General features: G+C 36.6%; 1 protein-coding gene across 13 annotated transcripts in view; it reads left to right on the forward strand.

The window, feature by feature from the left end:
• The window catches only part of MYCBP2 (MYC binding protein 2), a 261,465-nt gene that overhangs the window by 156,193 nt on the left and 92,930 nt on the right, over positions 1-12,342 (forward strand). For all 13 annotated transcript variants that reach the window (XR_006271202.1, XM_043477949.1, XM_043477938.1 and 10 more), the window contains 6 exons: positions 389-607; positions 5,583-5,808; positions 7,302-7,420; positions 8,054-8,141; positions 9,381-9,430; positions 11,957-12,129. Coding sequence is in view for 12 of the 13 variants with exons in the window: in XM_043477949.1 (XP_043333884.1) it covers positions 389-607; positions 5,583-5,808; positions 7,302-7,420; positions 8,054-8,141; positions 9,381-9,430; positions 11,957-12,129 (875 nt within the window). In the remaining variant the exon portion in view is untranslated. The remainder of the gene's footprint in view (positions 1-388; positions 608-5,582; positions 5,809-7,301; positions 7,421-8,053; positions 8,142-9,380; positions 9,431-11,956; positions 12,130-12,342) is intronic.

A 12,342-nucleotide genomic window follows, 5' to 3' on the forward strand; every position in this document is an offset into this window, starting at 1 on the left:
TTTATAATGTTGATGCCAAATCTCCATTTTGTATAAAAATAGCAATGTGAAAAGGTTGTTAAATTGTGAAATATTCAAGACATGGAAGAAATGATAAACTACTGATCCTTTGGCATAATAAATTTTGTGTAAAACCTAATTTACTGCAGGTCACAGAAAGGCAGAGGGTTTAAAAATATAAACTTGGTTATATTCATGGAACACCTAAGACTTTTAAGCTAAATCTTTTTTTCCCATAGTACAAATTTCTCTTTGAGTGAAAACATAACTAGAAGAAACTCTAAATGGAAATTCTTAATAATAAGGATAATCAACAATTACAGTAATTAATAACTTTAAAGCAACTTTAACACTTACTATTTCACTGAATCATTCTTTTTTATACTAGGTGGCTGTAGAAGTCTTTGGACTTGTCCAACAGTTACTTCCTTCAGTTGCCATTCTGAATCAGAAGTATGCACCCCCTGCCTTCAATCCTAATCAGTCAACAGACAGTACCACAGGAAACCAGCCTGAGCAAGGCCTGTCTGCCTGTACGACCTCTAATCACTATGCCGTCATAGAGAGCGAGCACCCCTATAAGCCTGCGTGTGTCATGCACTACAAGGTGGGCCCTGGTTCCCAGGAGCAGTTTAAACGTGAAACTTGATTTGATGTTCTATATTGATGTCTTAAAGGATACTTGGCCTCTGTTCAGAAGTGTAACTTCTATGCATAAATATAGAGAATCAGCAGGTGGTTAGACACTGTCAAGCACACAAAAGGGTTTAAGGTAGAATTTTTACTGTTGAATAGTATGCTTTCAAGGGGTTTATGAAAGTTATTTTCATATCTTTTTGTAAGTACAAGGCTATGTGTAATGCTCAACTGCATCTTGTATATCATAATGGTGGATATAAGCGTTAACATTTAAAAATCACTATTTGGGGACATTCCTGGTGGTCCAGTCATTGAGACCTCACCTTCCAGTGCAGGGTTGCGGGTTCGATACCTGGTCGGGGAGCTAGGATCCCACATGTGTCAGGGTCAAAAAAAAAAAAGGCATTAAAAAACAGAAGGAATACTGTAACAAATTCAATAAAAACTTTTTTAAAAAATAAATGAAAATCAATTTTTTGGACAGTTATTATTTGTACCACAGCCTGATCTCTGAAAATTTATATACCCAGTGCAGGATTTATAATACTGTGCATAATGTTAAAATGTACATATAAAATATTTATAATGTTTTTATAGAGTATTCAAAATCTTATTCCTTGCTTTCTAAATTGTATCATTTAAATTAAGGGGGAGAAAGAGAATTTTTCCACTTAATTTTATTATAAGTTTACGTTTTGCTACTCAATCACTCAGTCATGTCCAATTCTTTGTGACCCCAAGGACTATAACCTGCCAGGCTCCTCTGCCCATGGAATTTTCCAGGCAAAAACAGTGGAGTGGGTTGCCATTTCCTACTCCAGGGGATCTTCCCAAACCAGGGATTGAACGCACGTCTCTTGCATCTCCTGCATTGGCAGGTGTAGTCTTTACCGTTTGTAAAATATTCAGCTCTTTGTTGTAGACTATGGTAAACATATGAAAAGATACACCAGTATAGTTTAGCCCATTTGTGCATCATCCCAGTCACCAGTTATCAACTCTTGGTCAAAACTCTTTTATTTATTTCCCACCCTCTTTGTCCCTTCTCATATTGTATTAAGGGCTTCCCAGGTGGTTCATTGGTAAAATATCTGCCTGCCAATGCAGGAGATGTGGGTTTGATCCATGGGTCAGGAAGATCCCCTGGAGGAGGAAATGGCAACCCACTCCAGTATTCTTGCCTGGGAAATCCCGTGTACAGAGGGGCCTGACGGGCTACAGTCCATTGGGTTACAAAAGAGTCTCACGTGACTTAGTGACTAAACAACAACAATATAGTTTTAAAGCATATTCATGGATTTTTTTGTATCTCTAAACATGTAAGGACCTGTAAAAAATGTCATTGTCACACTTTAAAAAACTAATAATTCCTTCATGTTATTGTATATGTACATTTTAAAATATTTGAATTAGAACCAAATGAGATTCATACATTATGATTGGTTGTGTCTCTTAAGTCTCCTTTAATCTATTGTTCCCCCTCCATCCCTCTGTTTTTTGTTTCCTTGAATTTTATTTAAGAAATTGGACTGTGTGTGTTTTTGATAGACTCCTCCTGAGTCCTTTAGACACACCCCCTGTAGTGTCATTCATAGCATCCTCACTGTCTGGTGTAAGATGTTATAGGCTCTGGTATAAGATGTTATAAGAGGCTTACACATTTCCTGCCTCAAATCTGAAACCTGCCATTTTTTCAAAGTGCCGTGGTTTGAACATTTGCCATTTTTCCCATCAGTGTTCATAGAATTTTTTTAAACCCAGACTGGGCTTCCCTGGTGGCTCAGCATTAAAGAATCTTCCAGCAGTGCAGGTGCCTCAGAAGACTCAGGTTCAATCCCTGGGTCAGGAAGATCCCTTGGAGAGGGAAATGGCAACCCACTCCAGTGTTCTTGCTGGGAGAATCCCATGGACAGGGAAGCCTGGTGGGCTACAGTTCACGGGGTCACAAAGAGTCGGATACGACTGAAGCGACTTAGCACGCACGCACAGGATCCTCTCAGGTTCAAACATGCATTTAGTTGTTAGGCCACTTCTGTCTTTTTTAATCTGAAGTAGTTCCTCAGCCTCTCTTCATCTTTTATGATATTGGCATTTTTGAAGAACACAATCAGTGGTTTTGTAAAAAATATTATTTTATTTGGATTTCATTGATTGTTTTTTAATGATTAGATTCAGGTTGTGCATTTTGGGTGGCAACCTGTCGTGTTCTCCTCTGTGTATTCCCTCAGGAAGTACTTAGTCACTTGATTAAGGTGACAGTTTTACCAAAAAAAGAATCTTTTTTTTCCTTTGAAAATGTCGATGGGTAAATATCCATGGGTTAGAGACTGTGTTAAAAATACTGTCTTTCAACAAATTTTAGCACCGTTTGGTTATTCTTACCCAAATCATTTATTGCTATGGTGGCTTTCTATTTCTGTTTTTCCTCCCAGCTGGTGTTCTTTTGTAAAGGAGAGTTTCCCATCCCTTCTACTTTAAAAAGTGTATTCTTTTATATATTTATTTCATGTGTTTATACCAGTATGTACTCAGAGATTCTCTTTTTGCTCAGTGTTACAATCTTTTGCTGTGATTCAGTTTGATGCTCAAATTTCAATTGATTTGATCAGGGGAATTCTGTTCAGACTAGATTCGGTGTCCTTTTTCTGTGTTTTCATCAGTTTTTGAGCACTTCTTACTAATTCCAGTCAAAACCGTTAAGGTATTTTCTTTATACCATTTTCGTTTCTGTATGCCACTATAAAAATTAAAAATACTACATAAAATAAACAGTTTCTTTGCAATGTTTTTGATATTAACCCTACTAACATTAAGATAATCAAAATACTTTATTCAAAATTTGTTTGGAGTAGTTCATTTTATATTTGTGTGTAGGTGGCTATATGATTAGTTTAATATAAAGTTAGTCTTGTTTATTTGTATTTAATTTTTATGAGTTTTTCCCCTGCCCCACTTGATTTAATTTTAGTTTTAAACTATGTGAAATACTAACATAGTTACAGAAATAACATTACGTAAAGCGACATACTCAAAATTATAAGTCCTTTTCCTCCTCTGCTTTTGCTTTACTCCAGTGAGTATCATGGTTTATCCTTGCTGCATTCTTTTTTGGGAAGAAAATCAGAAAGATTGATCTAGATGTAGTCTTATTTTCCTTCTTTGTTTAAAAGAATAGCACACTGTACTTTGCTTTTTAAAAGCAACACTGTGTAAAAGCCTCTCCACATCCATGCACAGAGAGCGTCCTCTTTCCTTTTTACAGCTTCATAGCGCCCCAGTGTTGCCAAGATGTGTCATAGTCTTTCAGTCAGTCTGGTGTGTGCGCATCTGGGGTGTTTTCATTTTTTTTTTTTTGCAATGAATAACTGTGCGTATGGTTGGGGTTTTTTGTTTGTCTTTGTTTCCATATTGTTAGAAGCATATCTTCAAACTAAACTTCTAGAAGTAGGACTGCTGAGTTAAGCAGAGAGTGAGGAGCCTTGTGCCCGGTGTATCTGGAATTGCTGATTCAGAGGGTGAATGCATATGTAGTTTTGCTGGATGTTGACAGTTCCCTTCCATTGAAGTTATGGCTGTCTGTGTCCCACCAACAATATATGGGAATGCTTATTTTCTCACGGCCTCCCCAGAGGAGTATGTGTTTAAATTTGGGAGCTTTTGCCAATATAATGGGAAGAATGTTGGGAAAACGGTGCCTCAGTTTAGTTTTAATTTACCTTTATGTTACTGTGAACTAAGTTGAGCTTTTTATTTAAGGATTGTAAAAAAATCCTCTACTAAATATAGTCTAAAGTAAATTTTTTTTAGATTAATATCATACTTGGGAAATTTCTTAAGGTTTATGTCATGTCCTACAACCAATTCATAGTTTACTACTTGACATGGTCCTGCTTAACTGTAATTTGACTACAATTACAGAATTCTTTCTGCTATGATGATGACAGAAACTTTAAAATGGGGTTTAAAATACATGTAATTATGTGCCATCATAAACTCCTGCATACAGTAAAATTTTAGGATAGAAAACTATAAAAATCTAGGCTTCTATCAAGTGTATAAGTGTGTGTGTTTATATTCTTGTAATATTTGAAGTTGCAAGATTTTTTTGGTTAATGAGAAGAAGCCTTTGTATTAGGTATTGTGAATGGTAGATAATCTACTGCTGCTGCTATTAAGTCGCTTCAGTTGTGTCCGACTCTGTGCGACCCCATAGACGGCAGCCCCCCAGGCTCCCCCGTCCCTGGGATTCTCCAGGCAAGAACACTGGAGTGGGTTGCCATTTCCTTCTCCAATGCATGAAAGTGACAAGTGAAAGTGAAGTCACTCAGTTGTGTCTGACTCTTGGCGACCCCATGGACTGCAGCCTACCAGGCTCCTCCATCCATGGGATTTTCCAGGCAAGAGTACTGGAGTGGGGTGCCATTGCCTTCTCTGGGTAGATAACCTAAAAGTGACTAAAACCTTACATGTTAATGATTTATTCATTTCCATTAATGTATCTTTATATTTTACCTATCCAATTGCATTGTCAGTTACCTACCTATATTCCTTAAATGCATACTGACTGAAATGGAAAATTTATTATTTAAACTCTTCCACAGGAAAATCAGATAGCTTCTTTTTTTTTCAGAAATAAAGCAGTTTTGTAATTGTTCTTTTAATGATATCAGTATGTACTTAAACACAATGCAATATCAACCACATATTAGATAGAAAACAATAGATATTACAATGGAAGAGCAGAGACAATTGATACTGACCATTCATACCTTGGTTTCTGATTGCTTATTTCTTAAAACTTTACAGTATAAATTCCTTACTTAACATTTATGTTATAGTAAGTTGAAGGCATCATCTTTCCAGGATGATGTCCTATTTCTAAACTAGACCAGAAGCTAAAATGATTCTTCTTATGCAAGTGACCTCTTGTCTGTCGACTTCAGGTGACATTCCCAGAGTGCGTGCGGTGGATGACGCTCGAGTTTGACCCTCAGTGTGGCACTGCGCAGTCAGAAGACGTCCTCCGTTTGTTGATCCCCGTTAGAACTGTTCAGAATTCAGGATATGGACCAAAGTTGACAGCTGTTCATGAAAATCTGAATTCCTGGATAGAACTAAAGAAATTTTCAGGGTCCTCTGGGTGGCCTACTATGGTTTTAGTGTTGCCAGGTAAGTTGTTTTTTTTTTTGTTGTTGTTGTTGTTTTGTCTTATTTTGTTTTATATGGTAAAATACATGCATTTATGAGAATTAGGTTTAGTAAAGATACACCATTGAAAATGTTTATTTAATTTTTAGAAGAATGTCTTCAAGACCTACTCTGTATCTAGACTGCAGTTGATTAGTGAAGAAGACTCTCTGGGCACTGGGCCTAACATGACCAAGGTTTAGGAAAAAGACTGTTCTGAGGACCTTGTGAGAAAAGATTAGCTTGTCCAAAGAAAGTGTCAGTCACTCAGTTGTGTCTGACTCTTTGTGACCCCGTAGACTGTAGTCCTCCAGGCTCCTCTGTCCATGGGGTTCTCCAGGGAAGAGTACTGGAGTGGGTTGCCATGCCCTCTCCAGGGGATCATCCCGACCCAGGGACCGAACCCAGGTCTCCTGCAATGCAGGCAGATTCTTTACTGTCTGAGCCGCCAGGGAAGCTTGACTAAAGCAGAGAGTTAATACTGAGGCCAAACAATAGAAAAAGTTGGATTAGGTCTTTATTTTCCCAGTAAGTGTTGAATTTTAAAAAGTTGCCGAGGACTTCTTTGTTTCAAGAGAGCTAGTGACCCATGGAGCCCACTGAGTTGTGTAAAGCTTTGTTTTCAAGCTTGAAGAGTATTTGTGGCCAGGTGGGTGCCACACATTTGTTATTGTAGTCTGTTGTTTTTTTTAACCATTTAACCATAAGTACTCTTGTGATCTTGCAAACTGATAGCCAGTTTGAATTCAGAAACTTCTTTCTTCTGATCTGACCTGCCATGTTTGTTTGTGAAGAGATCAAAGCCAGATTCCAGCTTAGAAAAAAGGCTAACCCAGGTCACCTCAGTTGGAGAAGGAAATGGCAACCCATTCCAGTATTCTTGCTAGGAAAATACCATGGACAGAGGTGCCTGGTGGGCTACAGTCCGTGGGGTCGCAAAGAGTTGGACATGACTGAGCTACTTACACACACAGGTCACTTTAGTAACTGACGGATAATTGACAATGATTGCTCATGTAACTTACTTAGGACATGTGATTAAGAGGAATTAAATCATAAAGAAAAATAACAACCTGGTATAGTCTTATTGTTTCTAGTGTTGTTTTTAGCACAGTTTTGTTCAAGTAAATGTTAGAGACCCCAACATCGACTACATTATTTAGTGCGTGTGTGTTCAAGTCGTGTCTGACTCTTTTGCAACCCCATGGACTGTAGTCCACTAGGCTCCTCTGTCCATGGGATTTTCCAGGCAAGAATATTGGAGTGGGTTGCCATTTCCTTCTCTAGGAGATCTTCCCTACCCAGGAATCAAACTCACGTCTCCTACAGCTCCTGCATTGGCAGACGAATTCTTTACCACTGTGCCCCCTGGAAGCCTGATTTGTATTGCTACCTATCTTGAGATGGATAAAAGTAAGGAGATTTTAATAAAGTTGTTTCAGATTTTGAACTCAGTGTTAGTTTTTTTTTCTTAGGGAATGAGGCCCTTTTTTCATTGGAGACTGCATCAGATTATGTGAAAGATGACAAAGCTTCTTTCTATGGTTTCAAATGTTTTGCAATTGGATATGAGTTTAGCCCTGGACCTGATGAGGTGAGAATGAATTATCTTATTATTCTGTTAAGGAAGATTGTATTTCTAACGGCTACTGTTAACTTGGATTGTGCTTGCTGTTTATATTCAAGAAGCCTGAAATTTAATTTTAAACTAGGGTGTATAATCTATTTTGTAGTTTAATTTTGTACAAATTAATTGTGTCTGGTATTGCTGCTTTTAATATGTGGAGAGATCAGAGTCTGTGCAACATGACCCAGACTTTAAAGACATGGTATAATCGTGCGTGTTCCAAACCTGGTTGGTGACTGTACCTTTCTGAGTGATTTATGTAAGTTAATTTCACAGTGGCACTAACTTGGTATCTGTCATAAACGTTTCAAATAGTACTGTTTAAAAAAAGTCAAGGTGAAACAGTGATCATATTCCTTCAAAGTAATAAATGAAAAATCCTTTGGACTATGAGCTGTTGGTCTGAAACAATAAACATGAGACATAATATTGAATCTCTTACACTCTTAATTAACCATTAGCTGCTAACACATGCTTCCTTCTCATTTCAAACATTATGCTGGAATGCAAGTCACATTTTTTTGATAATCCACATCATCTCTCAAAAATTTCTTCTTCCAAGCAGTTTTTACAGCATCTGATTTTTTTTCAACTCTCCAGGGAGTCATTCAGTTGGAAAAAGAACTAGCTAATCTCGGTGGGGTTTGTGCAGCAGCTTTGATGAAAAAGGATTTAGCACTTCCTATTGGTAAGTATGATCTTGTACTAGGTATTTATGATTTTTTTAAAAATTGCAAAATTACAAATAGAATGTTTATTGAAAAATATCTTGAAAATAGTTTAGCAAAATGAATTTAACAGTCACATATATTCATGGGCTGCTTACTATACTGGAGACAATGAGATATTTGTGTTTTGTTCATATGAGGGAAATGGGTACAACCTCTTTGAAGGAAATTCGTCAATAGCTATATATAATTTTATATAAATATACCTTTTGATATAGCATTTTTATACATATTTACACAAATACTCAAAAACATACATTATAAGATAGATTAATATATCAGTACTTGTGGTTATAAAACCTAGGAGCAACCAAAATGTTTGTCAGTTGGAAACTGTTTAATCAGCGATGGTATATCTGTACAAAACAAATATAAGTAGCTGTTAAAATACAGTAACAAAAAAGTAAACCTGTATGTCCAGGCCAAGAAAGATGTCCAGATTATATAATTATATGATGTTCATTTTTTTTAACATCATATGTGTGTATATATATATGTAAATATATGTGTATGTTCCCGAGTGTGTAGGTTGACACATACATACATACAATTATTGTTTGCATACAAAGTTTTTAGAACAATACATAGGAAACTGTTGATACTCTTTATCTTTGAAAGGGGATGGTGGCAGAATTTTTCATTCTGCCCTTCTGTATAATTCAAATATTTCCCTTTGAACATGTATCGCTTTGGTTATAATATTTTGTAAGTTCATTAAGCTATCAGAGAAAATTCAATAAATGTTCCACGTCAAGCAGTAAAGCAGAAAATGGCTAGAGAATACAGTCACTGTCTTGGGCTTTCCTGTCACTAGCTGTTGTCTACTAAAGGTGAAGTTCTTCTGTAATATAACTGAAAAAGGAAAACTCAGGTTCTGAATAATCAGTTTCCTCTTTTTTTCTTAGGCAAAAGGTAAATACACTAAAGTAAAAATATACATTTGTGTATATAAATGTAATATGTATCTTTTGATACACTTGGTGGGTGCTTTTTTTTACTATTGTCTCGAGAATTACAGCTTACATTCACACTGAAAATAAGCATTTTATAATTTAAACCACTGAGATTTATCCAGAATGATAATAGTTCTCTTCAATTTGGAATATCAAATTTTCGGAGAACGTGTAATGAATGCAGAAGACTAGAAAATTAAATGAAGCCTTGATATATTTTGGTAAACCTTTTCATTTACATACCAGGTAATGAATTAGAGGAGGATCTTGAAATTCTTGAAGAGGCTGCTTTACAGGTATTGTCCTCAATAATTATAAGGATAAACTTTGTACATTAATTTTAAGCCAAATTTTCACTCAAATCAACCTTGTTTTTCTTAAGCATAGCACTCATTCATTGAGTATTTGATTCCACAATTGGCAGTTATAAAGATAAATAACTCATAATTGCTCCCCTTGATGGAATCAACCCCTATATGAGCCCTTACTGAACTGCACAGTGGGTGTTGACTCTGGAGTGAGATGTAAGCCCTGCTGGAGGAAGAAGAGCTATCAAGTGCCAGGGGCCCAGAGGAGGGTTTTGTACAGTGGTGGACATTTAAACTAGATCTTGAAAGAAGTTTTATTTACCAGTTAGAAAAAAGATGTTAGTAATAGTAATGGAAATAATATTTATAGAGCAAGTTTATAGTTTACCAAAAACTGTACTGATGTGCTTATTCGTGGCTGACCCTTTGTGACCTCATGGACTGTAGCCCACCAGGCTCCTCTGTCCGTGAAATCTTCCAGGCAAGAATACTGGAGTGGGTTGCCATTTCCTTCTCCAGTAGTTTGCCATATTTTTGACATTGTCTGTCTATTTCTGCAGTTAAACTTTGAAATCACTGTTATCTCTTGTATCTGACAAGTATAATTTCAGAGAAATTTTGATTTATCTAAGAATTCAGCCAACTGGAAGATCGAGACTGGTATCCAGGTCTTCTAATACTTATAGTTAGTGGTTTACATTTTATTTATTTTCTGAAATGATTACAGCAGTAATAATAAAAACAAACATTTATTTGGTCTTTATCAATTACTATTCCAAACAGTTTTATATTTTTAAATCATTTAGTCCTTACAACATCCCATGAAGTAGGAACTCCTAAATATAGATAAGGAAACTGAGATACAACGAACTTACGTAACAGGCCCAGAATCACACAGCTGGTGAGCAACTGGTCTAGAATTTGACCTTTGGCAGTTTGTTGACAAAGTCCATGATCTTGATCACTGTGCTCTAATTATAGGGAGCATTGGTGTCCTCAGTAATGTTAAGAAACTTACATTTTTTTAAATCCCACCAGCTTTTGTTTTCCTTTTAGAAAAGTTAAATCTCTGTATCTTAAGATATAAAAATAAAAATCAATTCAAAAAATCTTTAATGAACATGCTACGTGTCATATAGCATTCTAGCTAAGGAAATCCATCAAGTAGCTCATCATCCCAGGTATTATGGCTTATAGAATGTCGTTTAGGCCAGATGTGAGGAGGTCTTTATTGTGCCCCTGTAAAGAAAAAAGTGATGTCCCAAATTACACATCTTTTTGGCATGTAAGGTAGTCATTGTGATGGTCTAACATACATTAAACACCCATTGCTTGTTAGGTAGTGAGCATTTAAATATGTTGTGTGTGTATACTTAGTTGCATAGTCATGTCAGTTTTTTGCAACCTCATGGACTGCAGCCCACCAGGCTCCTCTGTCCGTGGAATTTTCTGGGCAAGAATACTGGAGTAGATTGCCGTTTCTTCCTCCAGGGATCTTCCGGACACAGGGATTGAACCTACACCTCTTTGCATCTCCTCCATTAGCAGGCAGATTCTTTACCACTGCATCACTTGGGGAGCCCCATTTAAATGAACTATTTAAATTGTGTAATAACTACAACAGATCGTTTGATCACCAATTTATACCTTTCACTGATTCAGGAATGGTCTATAACTTGTTAGCTCAAGAGGACATAGCAATAACTTGTCCAAAGTCTGAATTTGAACTCGTTTGTTTGATATTAAAGATGATGATTTTGAAATTTCCTGGTTCATAAAATGCAGAAGTTACTGTTGTAGAAATTGAAAGAACTGGAAGTATAATCATTTTCCATGAAAAAGATTTTGTTTTGAAATTTATTATACAATCATTAAGATGTTTCTAGAGTTTTAGCACTTACAGCAAGTCTTCGTAAAATGTAAGGTGTGCTTCTCATCTAGTTGAGAGCTAAAATTTCTGTTTTATCTGCCCTTTTTCCTTAACTTTAATACGGCTTACACAGACTAATGCAGTGTATGTGTGGCCACAGTCAGGCTTCCATCAACGTTTTGCCTGAGTCAGGACCTTGGTATCCACCTGCCCAAGGGCACAGACACAGCCTGCCCAAGAGAACTGCCAGTAACGGAGACACAGAAAGCGGGAAACCTCTACAGCTGTCTTTAGAGGGGAGCCCTGGCCCTGACAAATGGGGATGTGGCACATGGAGAGAAACATGTGGAGAGCTTGAGTGGGAGGGAACGCAGCATTAGCTCTAACCTGCAGAACTCAGATAAATCACTCACTTTTGTGAGAGGAATGAAACTGGAAGTATTATCCCAAGTTTTTCCCTGCTGGAAGTTTTCTTTTTTTTTTTTTTTGGAAGTTTTCTACTGTACAGAGTAAAGGAACCCTGGGACGTGGGGAGAAAATGATTTCCCCAAAAAAGGCCTATCTAAAATTGGGTGCAAATTCAAAACAATCATGTGATTAAAGTTTTACATTTTAAAATATAAATGTTCTCTTTTACCCAACAGGTGTGCAAAACCCATTCTGGTATTCTTGGAAAGGGTTTAGCTCTTTCTCATTCACCAACTATATTGGAGGCACTGGAAGGAAACTTACCACTTCAAATCCAGAGCAATGAACAATCGTTTCTGGACGATTTTATTGCCTGTGTTCCAGGATCAAGTGGTGGAAGGCTTGCAAGGTAATGCACTGTTAAGTCCTACAGTGATTTTCCTCCAGGGCTCACCTTAGTTTTTATTTCTGAAGAGAAAGGAGAGAAGTCATTAGAATGTTACAGTGCTACCTAAAATAATATAGTTTATGTGTTTTGACTTTCTGAAATATAAAGTAGTAGTTAATATTTCAATATATTTTAAAAATATTTAATAATTGTTAAAAATATATAGACTACATG

The sequence above is a fragment of the Cervus canadensis genome, chromosome 9 (genome assembly GCF_019320065.1).
Source record: "Cervus canadensis isolate Bull #8, Minnesota chromosome 9, ASM1932006v1, whole genome shotgun sequence".
NCBI lineage: Eukaryota > Metazoa > Chordata > Mammalia > Artiodactyla > Cervidae > Cervus > Cervus canadensis.